The 16,281-nt window shown below is 44.6% G+C and overlaps 1 protein-coding gene across 3 annotated transcripts in view; it reads left to right on the top strand.

Moving 5' to 3' along the window:
* The window catches only part of LOC119187124 (uncharacterized), a 47,085-nt gene extending 38,439 nt beyond the window's left edge, over nucleotides 1–8,646 (top strand). For all 3 annotated transcript variants that reach the window (XM_075876171.1, XM_075876168.1, XM_075876169.1), the window contains exon 5: nucleotides 460–8,646. In XM_075876171.1, the coding sequence (XP_075732286.1) occupies nucleotides 460–816 (357 nt within the window). In that variant the 3' untranslated portion in view covers nucleotides 817–8,646. The remainder of the gene's footprint in view (nucleotides 1–459) is intronic.
* Nucleotides 8,647–16,281: the final 7,635 nt, after the last annotated feature.

The following is a 16,281-nucleotide window of genomic DNA, read 5'->3' as shown; positions in this document are numbered from 1 at the left end:
ATTGTTTATGTGCTCTGTGGTTGACGTCCAGCATATACTAAAGAGAGCTCACAGAAAAGACATGAAATGTAGCAGGGATTTGTCTGTTTGTGTGTCTGTGTGTGTGCCTGTCTGTGTGTGTGTGTGTGTCTGTCTGTGTGTGTGTCAGTCTGTCGGTCTGTGTGTCCGTGTGTGTGTCTGTCTGTGTGTCTTTTTCTGTGTGTGTGTCTCTGCGGCATAGTATCCCCACATCGACGTAGTGTACTTGCGAAAACGACAGGGGCCAAATGCTATTAGATTTTGTCGAGAGATCTTTAATGTGTAAAAAAATGCTGGTATACAGAGTGTTCAAATTTAAGTGGGAGTTTCTTGCTGACCAAATCGTCTTTTTGATTCTTTCCCACAACTTCTTTGGTGTATCTCTGCGTAACTTCGACCATCCCGCCTTCCCAACTTTCAATTTCCCCGCATGCTACGCAGCATCGCCAGCAACGTGAGGCTCCACAACGAGCACACCCTTGGAAGAAGCGCGGAGCCGCGGCTAAGACAAAGCAGCGTGACGCCACCGGTGACGAAAGTGACACGGACTTCGTCAAGGCACCCGCCAAGAAACCCGGCACAGTTTCTCGGGCACACAAGAAGGCTCCGGCAGATGACTCCGAGTCCGACCTTATGTCGGCTCCGAAGAAGGCAACCAAGAATATGACGGTCCTGTCGTCCTCCTCCCCTTCGGTCGACGACGACGTGCCTGCCGTGCCGCGTCCAAGTGCCGCCAACCGAGGCCGCTCCAGGGCAGCGCCGGTAAACTACAATTTCGGAAGCGAGAGCAGTGACTGATTCTGAAACGCCTCATGTGCTGAGTAAACTGTGGTATACGGCATTCTGATGCTTGCGCCTCCACCTATGCATAGAAGAGCCATGTGTGAGCTTCGTGGCATGTACATCACATTGAATGGCGGTGTGACTGATTTACATTTTTTGCCGCCTTCATCATTGTGACTCTATAATGTTCTGGAATTCTACACGCGAGGGCAGTGGCCACCTTGGTGACAAGTGTTCCTTATCCTACAGACTGTCTCAGTGTGCAAGTTTGCGCTCTTTTTTTTGTGTCCGGATGTGACATCTACTTATGGTTTCACCTAGCAGAGGACCCTTTGTGAGAGATGTGCAGTAGAGGTTTTGCTGGCTGGCTTTCGTCACTGAACGAAAAAGCAGAAGGAAATTACCGAGGATGTGCCAATTTTCCATATGCATTCTTTTTTCGGCTCTGTAGGTTCATGCACCAGGTCAATGACATTCTCACTGCCAAGCAGATTATAGGGTGCCTTATCGTGCTAGGTACCCAAGTGCTGCAATTTTAAGATCTTTAACCAGTTTTATATGCATGTTAAATCACGTTTACTTCTCCACAATGGAGGAAGCCAGAATAATCTGGCTGCTTTTTTTTTTCCTGCGGCGATTTTATATTAGTTCCAGTACGTGCCTCACATAGCTAGTGTGCTGGCGACCTCTCCTGCTCATTTACAACACCTTGCAGTTAAAATCAAGTTAAGTGTTTTACCTTTGTCAGTACTGGCTTGCTATCAGTCGTAATATATTTGCAACGTATTTAAGGATCCACCTCTTTTCTTGTTCTGTTTGTCGTTATTTGCATTGTAATGAAAAAGGACCCTGTCCAGTTCTTTCCGCTACTGTCTTGACGCCGCTACCGCTTTAAGTCCAGTGTTCACAGTAGAGCATTTATTCTTATTTAGCTCAACACACGTTAACGTTCTAGATAGCATTGTCATATGCGAAGCATATTTCACGGTTGCCATTGTTGATATAACTGCAAAAGTCAACACGTCAAAATTATATCGTCATGCTCGTGTGACAGTGTCACTCGCTCATCGAGACAATGATCGATCATGTGTTTCTTTCTGAGAGGGTGCGGCTCTATAAAGTAACAGGTAACAAAGAGGTAACTTACACTGTGTTTTTTCGGATTATATGCGGCTGCGATGACACACCTGACACAGGTCTATCGAGCAGGGCTGTTCGGGCTGTTGTACGCTTCTATAGATTTTGCACGTCTGTGCAATTTCACAGAAAAACATCACTCGGGATACTTGCAGAGTCTGTCTACGACGCATGTCACGGCGTCGACATGATTGTACGAATTGAGCCGCAGATATCACAGGTACGTAACCGTATCGTCCACAGCAGGATGTTGATGCATTATCGCAAGCGTATTGCGGATGAAAGTGTCGCCCAGGTCACCCTTGTCGTTTGCAAAAACAACTTTGGCAAATTTGTTATATGCGAGGATTTACGGTTGCGATTCATGGTTACGTATTTTTTACAACGCGTATTTGAATATTGCAGCCTGTAGAGCCTCTTGCTGAACTGGGTCTGTCCTTGCATTAGTACAAATTAAAATGTGCATGTGGGACGTAGGCTGCAGCATCGATGATGCCATTTCGCAAATGAGCTACATTTACGTGGTTAAGACACTTCATATGTTTTGATGAGGTTCTCAAAGCTGGAGCTGCACGTCAACAGAGCTCATATGTTCATTTCATAACCCTCCTGCAGCCCCTGCAACTTCCTCTGTTGCGGCCTCCGCTTGTGAACATGCAAGAGGCGTCCCGACGCGCTGTTCTCAAAGATAGCTTGTGCACCTGCTGCGCTCGTCATCACGTGATCATAAATTGTGGTGGCACGCTTTAAGCTAAGACATAGCTTCCTATTTTTTTCGATACCTGGGCGAACGCTCTTTTTAGGCTCTTCAAAAATAGAGGAGGCACTGGCTGAGACGACTGGGTGAAGCCAACGCACCGTTATCATAGACCAACCACATTTTCGCTAGATTCACAAGAATCTCGGGCATCTGTATTCGTGTTTGTCTGAACTGCAGCATTAGAAGCAGTAATGCAACCAAGGACTTTGATCGCCAAAACTTCTAATGTACCTTTTTTAGGTTTTTCCGTTAAGTAATTTATGCTAGATTAATGGAACATGAACAAATCGTACCACAAGCCAGAAGCCCGTGTTTTGTACGATTCTCGAGAAATTATCTGACTGCGTGTACAAATGCATTAGCTACCAGCTCAGTAAATGAAATGCATAGCTGCAGATACTATTTATATAGCACTGCAACAGCAGGCCCCGCCGCGGTGGTCTTGTGGCTAAGGTACTCGGCTGCTGACCTGCAAGTCGCGGGTTCAAATCCCGGTTGCGGCGGCTGCATTTCCGATGGAGGCGGAAATGTTGTAGGCCCGTGTGCTCAGATTTGGGTGCATGTTAACCCCAGGTGGTCGAAATTTCCAGAGCCCTCCACTACGGCGTCTCTCATAGTCATGTGGTGGTTTTGGGACGTTAAACCCCACATATCAATCAGTCAATCAACAGCAACAGCAGCAACTAATGACCCTAACATAGTCGTCAATAGGTAGTCCAGCTATGGTCCCTAGAAAACTGGCTAGTCTGCCGCTCTCCACCGCGTCTGTGCCGATGAACCAGCGGCACGGCCACGTCCGAGTTCGCTGGTTCATCGAACCAGCGAACTCGGACGCTGGCCGCTGGTTCGTGCACTGGCGGCCAGGGGGCGCCGCAATCTATCGAAGTGCCGTGATCACGGACCATGCACCATCGGCGCGGACGCGGGCTTCCACGGGGACATCCCGGAGACGGCAGACTATCCAGTATATTTTAAAGACCGTAGTCCAACGTGGGACCCTCAGAGTTGCCACTTCCGTCTATGGGAGAAGAGCGCTGGATAGGTGGCGCGCCGAAAAATAGCACCTGGCGGAGAGTGGCAACACAACTCAGCCGCTCGCAGCCAGACAACTGGCCACCGTGTACATCTGTGAGAGCACGCACGTGCGCCGCTTCATTTTGGAACGAACAGCTCGAAAACCCATTGCGCCAGTTATAATGCACCACGGTTTAGAAAAATAGCTCTGTCCGAAGGCTACTCTCACATGAAAAACGAATAAAAGCTTTCCAAAGCGGACTGCGTCTATGCATACTGGCATCGTAGGGTCGGTGCTGTGCAGTGATGCCATCTCCTTCGTCCTCATTTTCTGGTTATGTGCTGGGTTTTGTGTTAAGCTAGTGCGGGCTTACATGCCCACATTGATAAGTTTGTGCTGTCATGATTATCACGCTGCCTCTACCTGCAGTAAATAAAAAAAGAGAGGGAGTCGTAGCTGCGTTTATTTTTTCTGCGGCATCGTACGTACGCCCTCTCCACAGTGTGTATGCGCGGGGACGTTGATAAAGAAAACCGCCATGGCAACATAGCACGTGTGGTATCGCGCTGTTATGCATTAAGGCGTGGGTTAGATTCCCGACCACTACGGCTGCTCTTCAATTGGGGTGAACCACACAGAACACCCGTAAACCAACATATATGTGCGCATATATAGTAGTGATGTTTTCCAATGCCAAAGAACTCTGGTGGTCGGAACTTTTGGGGTTATTTACATGGCGAAATACGAGACGATGCCAGAGCTAGTGCAATGACTTGCATGGTATTTAACGTCTTCCCAATACATTGGCTGAATGTACGCTTTAAGGCCACTGTGTGCGCTTTTGATAGCAGCCGGTAGGTGTGACAGCTTGTAATGGCCCATGAAGTATACACGTAATATCGTGTCCCATACACAGTATACTAGAGTATACAAGTTGTCCTTGACACAGTACGTATACATATCACTCTTGACACAATAAGTGTACGTGCACGTGGGAAACGACAGCAGAAGGAACAAACTGAACGAACATCACGCAACATTTTCCGCTCAGAGAGGTTGCGTAGCGCAATCTCCAAGCTGGACAAAACCCATCACAACCTGTGCCCAAATTCGGTATTATGGGACGGTAGCATTATCGAGATTGATGCAATTTCAATATTGATTGAAAGAACTTTATTGCGGCTGATTGGGATACAGCTTTATTATTACTTGAATAACTTTACGCTAGTGAGAAAACAGCCCCGGACATATTCGCCAATCTACAGGCCACAGCGGTTTGTGGCTTGGGCTTAGCCGGTTAAAGATGGTGCGTCCCAAATGCTTGTCACACGTAAAGGCCAATTCATTTTCTCACCAATGTGACGTATTCTTGTGGCTCATACCCATTTCTTGGGCTGTGTCCTCCTTGATAGATTGATATGTGGGGTTTAACGTCCCAAAACCACCATATGATTATGAGAGATGCCGTAGTGGAGGGCTCTGAAAATTTTGACCACCCGGGGTTCTTTAACGTGCACCCAAATCTGAGCACACGGGCCTAAAACATTTCTGCCTCCATCAGAAATGCAGTCGCCGCAGTCGAGATTCGATCCCGCGAACTGCGTGTCAGCAGCGGAGTACCTTAGTCACTATACCACCGTGGTGGGGCGGCTGTGTCTTCCTTCATTTTCAGTAGACCAGGGGTAAGCAGTTGAACTTACCCAATTTACGTGGTGTATACCGTTTATGATGATGATAGTTATTTGATATAGGCCGCATATATTTGCCTTGCACATACCCGTTTCTTGAGCTGGGTCATTTTATTGCGATAGCAATTAGATGGCCACTCTCGACAGGATTTTGCCGCCGGCGCCAACATGGGCGTCGCCGTCACTCCCCCTATACGTATACGTATCTATATATATGAAAATGCAAGAAAGAAAAAAATGCAAAAAAAGACTCCAGCCGCGGTACCGACATTGGGTCTTCTGAATTGTTAGTGCGAGGCTTCAACCACTGAGCCACCGAGGAGCACGTCCTTCAACGTTCAAACGGCAAGCTATTCAAGTCTACCACTTAATGCAGCTGGCGGACACCTTGGGGGGGGGGGGGCGATCTCGTGTTTTCATCATTAACAACCAAATTGCACCATGATCACGCGTAGCAACATCGTCCCGATGCAGTGGCTACGCGCTCATCTCCCGCGCACACTTTGCACCGTAAAGAGCAGGAGGTATACGCTCACTAGCACCCTTATCTCTCGTGTAGGGAGCATCGTACGTCTTCGGTGGCGTTCGCATTTTACCGGAACGATTGTTTTAGTTACAGGGCGCAAAAAGACCACTGCGATATTTGCACAGTGTATACGTTCGCGGAAAGCGCGCGCTTTTCAGACACACCGAAGTAACAACTGAGACACTTATTCTCGTTAATGTGTACTTGAGAGTTCATTTACTGCGTCATTTTTATCTTTACTGCGTCATTTTTTAGGGCACATTTTTATCTCCTGGCCATTCTGCACGTGACCTTCCAATTTGTTGCTATCGCGTTCATTGCTTCCCTTTCGTGGCAATGCTGTGATTTTTTGTATTAAAATGGTGAAACAGGAGAGGTTGGTGCCATTATAGTGTCACCGGCTACTCCTTTTCTATTAGTACACAAGATATGCCATAAGATAAACAATAACGGCACAAAATGCGAGACTGTACAACATACGATGTGAAAATACACAATAGCCAAACGTCACAGGTCAGGTAACATACGGCTAATAGGTTCATATTTTCTACACACAAGGTCAGTTCTCATCACATGACAATGCAGATACGCCTCATATGTACAAAATTTTCACACAGAAAGTCAGTTCACAAGGGAGCCAAATGATTACACATACCAAACACGCTATCTAAATATTACCCATTTTCTTTATCATGAAGGCGACATCACATATGGTAGGTCAATATCTGAATAAAATATCTCCATAAAACAAACTTCTTGAAGGCGATGAGCGTTTTTTTTTTCTGAAGACTTGCAGTTGGCCATGGACCTAGTATTTTTGTCCCTATGAAAGGCCTCCTATCTAAAAGTTGCAAACTTGCGCGTAGTACTTTACTTTGTGTCTCATATTTCGGGCACTCCAGAAGCAGATGACGTACATTATAGTCAGGTAGCCGCTAGAGCACTCTGTACTAGGCGCACATTTTATCATGGGTAGGAAGCGTCGCATCAATGCTGTACCAAGCCGTAGGTGATAGACTAATGTTTCCAATCTCCTATTTACTCTTAACTCTGAATAAATGCTTAGTTTTATGCAAGGGTATATTAAATATAATTCTGAACTTTTAGATTTTTTGTTGAGCCATATGTATTTGGTGACGCTACAGGTCATCTGTCCAAAGAATAGACGCGTTTCTGTGCGTGAAATCGGCAGAGCGATTCTCTCCTCGTTATTGTGGGCCCTAATTGCCGTGGTAGGCGTTGCAGTGTTTTCTGGAATGCTGCAGTGACCTGGTATATATTGAAATGCAATCACTTGATTCATTTCTCTTGCTTTTGCGTGTTCTTTTAACGTCTCATATAACAAAGAAGCGTTTAGAAAGAGTTTTCTATCACTTTGCAGCGACGCTTAAGAGCAGCCTGCGAATCACTAAATATGACCCATTTTTGTGCCTCTTTTCTGAATGTTATCAAGCGTAGCGCAGATAGAATTGCAAACAGTTCCGCAACAGAATATAGACGACATCGCACGACATAATTTAAATGTCTGCTCTATTACCAAGTATGGAATGACAAAAGCTGAAGAGGACGAATTTGCATGACAAGAACCGTCTGTATAAATGCTAGTATGCTGCGGATATAAGAAATAAATATGAAATAGTGCCACTTACTGCGCGACTGTGACGAACATGTCGTTTTTAGATATTATTTTATCGGCCAAAAACCGTATTTTTGGTCTTGACAACATCCAAGAATGGAAATTGATATCTAGTTTTTTTATCTCATGGCTTGGTGATAAAGCTTTATGTTCCTGAACAATATTGTGTAGCTTACATTTTTTTCTTTCTGCAAGTGAGAGGTTCAATGGATGTGTCTCATGCTGAGTTGAAATACGAAAAACACGGCGACAAGTTTCGACCATTAGAATTACGGAGAATGGCAGATGGCGAGCTTTGGCGATTACGAGAGAACACGATGTTGCCTGCGGGACTCCCATGTCTTAACCCCTCTTGCCAGTGATCTCTGAAGACGCTCCTCTGTAGTTTTCTATAAATCCTGGAGAATCAATGCTGAATAAGCAATATTTTGCTTTATTAGTGCGTTACGCACTTGCAGTAGTGAAGAGACTGATCCCTCCCATGTTGTGCCAGCGATTCAATGTAGTACGTTTATGACTATGTTGACCTGTTTTCTAGCACGCAAATGTGCGTCTATCAAGGGTAACACCAAGAAATTCATGCTCTTTCACCAAGGTTGACGTCTCTCTGTCCAGTGTAAGTTTGAAATTGCTCATGTATCGTCTAGTGAAAGGTAACACCGTTATTATCGCGTACGAGAAACTCGCGCCCCCGTTTTTCAAAAACTTGTTTACAATCTCAAGACCACGTTGCAGCAACACTTGAAGTTTGCACATTTATGGTCCTGAGGCCCTTATGCAGATGTCATCTGCGTAGAGTGAATACCTAAATACAGTTGGTAAATTTCCCGGTGACGCCGCCTTAACACAGGTAAAGAGTAGTATGCATAGAAGACTTCCTTGTGGATAGCCCTGTGTGACGGAATGATATTTACTTTGTCCTGTTGTTTCCATGTATATTATCCTATCGCTCAAAATTTTGAAATACATCGCAGTGATCGACCACATAGTCCAAGTTCTAACATCTTCGCCAGGACATGAATGTGAGTAATGGAGTCGAAAGCCTTCTGAATGTCAATAAATACCGCAGTTGTGATGTTTCCACACATGTGTATGCTCAACACATGTCAGAATATTTACAATCGCATCCATTGTGCAACGCCTTTCACGAAAACCTGTCATACAGGGTGTGTGAAGAAATGTGTCCAATATTGTGTTTAAGAATCGGCAATAGACGCTTTTTGCTCGCTGTCTTCAGAGTTGCTTTTTCTGTAGCGGCGGACATCTTAAGAGGGCCGAAGACATCATTAGGAACAGTGATTAGGAAAGCTAAATAAATAACTTTTTAATTAGTGGAGGCAGGCAGTTAAGTCAAATGAGAGAATTGAAGTCCTTGATGCGAAGGATCCATAGCCACTTTAGTATTTCGGAAAAGCGGCCTCTAGTAACAACTACCAAATATTTAAATTCCCCAAAGTTGTGCAGCGATGCCGAAATCAAAGGACTGATGAGTGCAACAAGCAGGCGATTACAGTGACGTCCCGTCACTGTTCAAAACTGCGGTTACTGGGGTGCAGTTTTTCCCCGTTCGTTAATGAATGTGCATTGTGCGTGCTGTAATTGCGAGTGCAGCCCACACACCCATACAACAAAATCGGCTGATGGTTTATGTAACAACGCTTTGTCCTTTCAGTTGTGCTCATTCGCGTTCAGTTTCGGTTTCACCGCAAAACTGGGGAGAATTTCATTAATTCGCAGTTATCACTAGAAGACACTTTTCCAAAACCTCAAAGCACTAATTGGTTCTTCGCATGAAATACTTCAATTCTCCCATTTTCCTTAGCGGCCTAATTCAACTAACTAAGAGGCTAAGTTACCTTTAATATTTACTCTTTTTAATGATGTATTAATGCCTTCTAAAGATGCCTGCTGCTAGAGCGAAAGCAATTGTAATGACAGTGGGCGAATAGCAATTTTTGTTTATTTTTAAACAAATCTTTGGACCAATTTTTTGAAACACCCTGTATAGTCTGAAAACACTTGTATGTTCACACCACCATTGAAATCTACTGTGTACCATTGTCTCCATCAACATACAAAGACAGCTTGTGAGGTGGACTGGGTAGAATGATTAGAGACATAAAGGAGGTTTCTTGGTTTTATAACAAAAATTACTCGACCTAATTTTCTTGAATCTGGGAGAATCTCTGATATCCAGATATCAATAAATAGCTCTAGCAGTGTCGTTTTACCTGCAGGTCCGAGTTTCTTCAGCATCATATACGTAACGCCATCTGGTGCCGCAGCTCTTTTTGTACGACATAACTCAAGGGCACAGTTAAGTTCATCTAAGCTAAATTCGCAATCCAGTTGGTGTTCTGACATAAAACGCCTTTTGAGGCAAAAATACTGTGGAACTTGCAAATTGCGGGCATGTGTAAGTGATTCCCGGTCTGGTTATTAGCCGACAGAATTCGTCTGCAACATTTATTGGTGGAGGGCTCTGGGCTATGGCAAGTAGTCTGAAAGGATGGCTCTGGGTAACAGTAGCACCAAAGGATCGGTCGATCATCGGTATTCTAGTAACAGGAGTGAAAGGACTGAACGACTATCAGTATTCTCGCCATCGTCTGCTACCTAATTTCTGTAAGCGACGGTGTGATGTTGCGTGAGTTCTTTGTGCCATCTTTTAGTCCTCGAGTTTTCTGCTGCAATGATAAGCCCATTTTGCTGGTCTTCTGATTGCTCTTAAGCTTTCTTATTCCCTGTTAACTGCAGTACACTAGAATGACACTATGACTTGCTTGGTGCAAAAGTTGTGAGAGTCGCTCATAATAGTTAAAAAAGTTTCTAAGTTTGATTTTTCGCCTAATGCACCCGTTATGCGATGACAAAAATGCTGCGAGTTAGTATATTTTGAGTAGCGTTGAGTCCTTGTACTCCTCATAAGTCTATGTCCTACTAGAATCGGAAAGTGATTACTGCCACGCATTTTTATATCTGTTGACCATACAGAACCCTCAATAAGGTCATGTGAGCATAGCGTAACATCTATTCTATAGAACTGGAGTAGCGATATTCTCTTGTAAACGTTGGATAGGTATTATTTATCACTGTCGAATAGCATTTCTCAGCAGCACACAACGTTTCCGCGAGAATAAGTATGTTCACTGCCCCAGATTACATTATGAGCGTTAAAGTCCTCACAAACCAGCACCCATGAGTTCACAATATAAAGACATTAACTTGGCTGTCTACATATACTTTGCTAGAATCTTGTAGATAAAGTCTTATCACAGTGACACTCATATATCTAAAAGATATTTTGCAGGCCACAAACTCGGGTATACCCGAGCCACTTGACTGTATTAAATAGGATGGCAGGTCTTTTTTAACACAAAACATCGCTCTGCTTTTTCCCCTCGGCGCGATGGCTTTATATCACGCAGGTGGACAATCAAAAATCATCTCACACACCTGCTTCCTGTATGCACAATACAGGGAACCATGTTCAGCAAGACGTTTACAAAAATCGGCTGATTTATTACAAAGGCTGTTAGCATTCCGCTGAAATATGAAGACATTGTTATAGCGACTATTCATAGTAAGCCTGCCGTGAAGCTGACTGAGCTATTGGGAGCACTAGCGGCTTCATTGAAAGTAATGCTTTTACGTAAGTAGGTTGTTTGCTTGTGGAAGGGCACCGAGAATTGCACGAAAAGCTGTGAACGGAATCGGTAGGTTCACAGCAGCCAAAGATACAGACGAATAATTATTGATCGTCGCTGACACTGCATCCGTGGTCAGAGCTGACCGTCGAGGAGGAGTATCAGATGAACGCTGAGATAGTTTCTGCGTCAGGAGTGGATGATGAGGTAGTCGCTGAGATGATTTTTGATGAAGTGTCTGCAGTGATGTCTGCGGGAGATGAGCCCAGTTCTTTGAGGGCGGATTTTGTCGTTCGCTGACTGGAGGTTGTCGGCTCGGTTTCCTTAGAGCTGTAGATTAACTCAATTTATCCACTTGGTCCTGCTCGTTGTGAGAAATTTAAGCCACATGTCTTACAGTGTCAAGGGTTACGTGAGGGCGCATTATGTGGTGGTGACCTTCCATGTATCCACTTGTGCTGGCGTAATCTTGAGGCAGCTCTGTTTTGAGGGTATCAAGAGTATAGGAAGTCGTATGATTTCCTTCACAGCTGGCCGACTTTGGCTGCCACACAGTCTTGCACTCCGAGTGGTCATGGTTTTCTGAGCATATATTTCAGCGACGTTGACTGTGACAGTTCCTCTCTAAATGGCCGAATCTCTGGTAGTTGTAGCACCTAAGGGCAGGACCCAGGCATTCTTCAACAGGGTGACTTGTGAAGCCCAAATGCACCCTTTCCGGCATGGGCCTGCCTTCTCTGAAGGTCAGTATACCAACTCTCAGAGCGTGAGATTCTATCGCACCATCTTCTTGTCGTTTGAAGCGTGCCTGACGGCGGACAAATAACAAACCAAAATCTCTCAAGAAATCAACCAGTTGCTCCTCGGTGAATTGAAGTCCTTACCAACATTTCTCGAGCATGATGCTGGAATATAAGGCTTGACTCCTAAACCAGCCACTTCACTCATCGATAGTAGATGTTTTGTCGACAAAACAGAAGAAATGCGGACAGAAAAGCTCCCATATCTGTTAACTCAGAACGACTGCACTTTTTTCTTGGCCACTGAGATAAATCTGATGTAGAGCGGTTTATTTCACGTGCCAGAAGCTGTCTCCTTTCTCTTACAGTTGACAGACCACTGCAATTCTTTCTGGTTGTTTCTTTTTGTAGGTCACGAAGGTTATCACAGTCAATTTCCTCATCGCTTCAGTCATAGGCCGATGTCCCATCATTGTCAACGCGAGGTTTCTGCGTCTCGCTTTCTCCTGTCCCAGTCGTGGTCTCTGAAGGTATGCTGGCATGAGCTGCAGCGTTTAATACTAGTGTCATTGGAATGATAACGCGGTTCGCATGCTGTGACATTCCCGAATGCTGGGCCAGTTCTGTGGCACCTACGTGTCTTAGAACGCGCTGCCAGTCGTCTGGCTCGTGCCGTTGTTCTTTGTTGCCTACTGCCGTAGTTAACAGAAACGCCCTGGAGAGCGCAGTGAAACCACGCAATGGTGTGCAGGATGTACACCGCATATGTATCCTTCAGATTGTCTTGTCCTTCGAGCCAGCAGAGGACAGTCTCAAACCAATACTAGTCCACCAAAAACAGAAAAGAAAGGCTCACCAAAGAGGTGGCGGCCGCTCGGCGGAACTTCTTTTTTCCAACTGTGCCCTTCTTCATTTTCATTTTCAGTGGATCATTGGTGAGCAGCTGAACTTACTTAACTTGTTGTTTTTCACCTATTGATCGTGGCGCATACCCACTATGGAAGATTAGCCAAGAGTCGAGTGGTTTCAGAAATTACTGTACAGATTTGGAATAACGGAGATACCTAACTTCTTTGGCGCATAACCATTTATGACGATGATAGTTTTTTTTTGTATAGGCCGCACATATTTCTGTGGCACGTACCCGTTCCTCAGGCTAATGTGTCCTTCATTTTAAGTGGAGTGGTGGGATGCACTCAAATTCTGTGGCGCATACCGATTCGCGATGATAATTCTCTGGGTGTGTTGCAATACTCACCATAGACGGCTAAATAGACAGATAAATAGACGGTGGCCATCTTAAGTTGGATTCCAATTTTCACGCAGCCGGCAAAATAGACAGCTCTGAGAAGAACGCATCGTAGACAAATAGGATGCAGGCTACTTTGTTGTCCAAAGAAAATGGTGGCTCAGCGAACTGTTCAGATAGATTGGATCTCGCCACAATGGTCGTTTGCACACAAGCAGATGCATCTACAGACGCTCAATGTGAGCAACGTTTAATTTTTAAAAAGTAGTTTCAACACGTAATGAGCCAGAAAATACAATAGTTCGGTCGGTCGGTCGGTCTGTCGGTCGGTCGGTTTCTAGGCGCCTGTCCAATGTCTGCCCACTGCCGCCGTGACGTCACTCGTTTTGCCCGAATGAGCGGGCGTACGGGAAGCTGTGAATTCATTGCCACAATCGTCTACCATCATAAGATGAAATGTTCGCTGCGAGCTTTACATTCTTAACATCTTTATTGTGCTTTTTGCGCCAAAAGGGTGCTGCATTAATGTATAGTGCTTGAAAGCGTTTAGAGATTTATCTGTGGGCCATGTCTTCCAAGAAAAAGTCAAAGAATGTGCGCTATCGAACGTGTGGTTGATCTATAGGAGCGAAATTTGATGGACCACTAAAGTGATGAAATAAATAAGGTAAGCTTTATTCATTCTTTTTTTAGGTTGCGGGATCAAATCCTGGCTGTGGCGCCGGCATTTTCGAAGAAGGCGGAAATGTTGTAGGCCCGTTTACTCAGATTTGGGTGCACGTTAAAGAACCCCAGGTGGTCAAAATTTCCGGAGCCCCCCCACTACGGCGTCTCTCATGATCATATGGTGGTTTTGGGACGTTAACCCTCCCTAATCAATCAATCATTTATTCATTTACGTAAACATATACGCACGCAAACACATACTCTATTTAGAACACGCAGAGTTCCTACTCATTCGCAAAGTTTTTGCAGTATTTTTGCATTCTTTCGAACACCGTCTCCATGGTGATGTAGTTATTGAGGAGAGTGTGTGCTTCTGCCATAAGTATGTTATTCATTAAATATGAGTGCGATTACCACTGAAAGAGAAAAAGAATCTTTCGTTTATAAACGTATCTTGTGACCGACACAAGGAGCGGCGTTTCTCTTTTGCTCTGGCCGCTCTCACAGTGGTGTGTAGTCGCTCCTATAACTTAGGACCAGGAAAAATGTTAGTACGGGGTCTAAATTAAAGCCCCCGTGGGCGCTTTCACTACACTGCAAGTTCTTGGATCGGTATATTTGGTAGTGGTTCTTAGATAGTCTAGCTTGAAGTATAGCTAACACACTTGAAAACCATTTAGGAAAGTGCTTAACCGTAAGTGTACACGTTTCTAAATTTCAAGGAAACATATTAGGCTAAGGTGCTAACGAGAGTGGCACGAACTTATAATGCTGGAATAAAGTAGTAGGAACACCGAAAAGAAAATACTATGCAAAAAACCAATGCACTAAGCAATGCAGCTGTTTCTTATATTTGTTCTCAACCAAGTAAACAGAGGTAACACAAAACGTTAGCGGCGCTAATAATCAATAGCAAATTGTTTACCGACCCTGAATAAAAAACGCCTGTTTTAAAAACGTACTGCCACACGCGTTTGTTATTTTAATGCCAGCGCTTACGCTAACCAGTCAGAAACACACATTACACATTTATTTTAGAGCAAAGACGAAGCAGGCTGGATATCGTGTCATTAGAATGACTAGGAAATATCTAGTACGGACACACGCACGTTCGGGTTACGAAGAAAACAGAAATCGACGTCAGCTTGACGAACGACACACTCCCATCTCGTTCTTCGGTTGTCTGTAGGAAACGAGAACACTTACAACTTCGGTTCCTTTGCCGTGACGATGCCCCGTGCAGCTTCGCACAACTACAGTGGCTAGAACTATAGCACAACCGTTCGGACTTGCAGCCGTACAAATTTCAAATATCCATTGCACAAAGCGCATTTCTTTGACACATACCCATTTCTTGGGCTAACTGTGTTCTTCATTTTCAGTAGGCCAGTGATGAGCAGCGGAACTTACCCAACTTCTGTGGCGCATAGTGTTTATGGTGATGATAGTTATCTGATATACGCCACACATATTTCTGGGGCACATACCCGTTTCTTGGGCTGTGTCCTTCATTTTCAGTAGAGCAGTGGTGAGCAGTGCAACTTACCTAAATTGTGTGGCGCATACCGTTTATGATGATGATGGTTTTCTGATATAGACCGCACATATTTCTGTGGTGCGTACCTGTTTCTTGGGCTAACTTTGTCCTTCATTTTCAGTAGACCAGTAAAGAGCAGTGTAGCTTACCCAATTTATGTGGCGCATACCGTTTATGGTGAGAGTGATCTCATATAGGCCACAAATATTCCTGTGGCACATACCCGTTTCTTGAACTGTGTCCATTATGAGTAGACCAGTGGTGAGCAGTGGAATTTACCCAACTTCTGTGGCGCATAACGTTTATGATTATGATACTTATCTGATATACGCCACACATATTTCTGTGGCACTTACTCGTTCTTGGGTTGTGTCCTTCATTTTCAGTAGAGCAGTTGTGAGCAGTGTAACTTACCCAATTTGTGTGGTGCATACGGTTCATGTGATGATGGTTTTCTGATATAGACCACACATATTTCTGTGGCACATACCCGTTTCTTGGGCTAACTGTGTCCTTCAATTTCAGTAGACCAGTAATGAGCAGTGTAACTTACGCAATTCATGTGGCGCATACCGTTTATGATGATAGTTATCTCTTATAGGCCACACATATTCCTGTGGCATATACCCTTTTCTTGAACTGTGTCCATTATCAGTAGACCAGTGGTGAGCTGTGGAATTTACCCAAATTCAGTGGAATTTCCCCAACTTCAGACAACGTAGTCGACCTGGTCACTTACGTCGAACACGAGAAAGGCCATAAGCTTCTCTGAGCATCTTTGTTCCTAGACGTCAAAGGGGCGTATGACAACGTTACGCATGAAGCTGTTCTCACCGCTCTCGAAAATATAGGAGTGGGTGATCGGATGTATCGCTGGAT

The sequence above is a fragment of the Rhipicephalus microplus genome, chromosome X (assembly GCF_043290135.1).
Source record: "Rhipicephalus microplus isolate Deutch F79 chromosome X, USDA_Rmic, whole genome shotgun sequence".
In the NCBI taxonomy this organism is placed as follows: Eukaryota; Metazoa; Arthropoda; class Arachnida; order Ixodida; family Ixodidae; genus Rhipicephalus; species Rhipicephalus microplus.
This window is presented reverse-complemented; position numbering and strand designations above follow the sequence as displayed.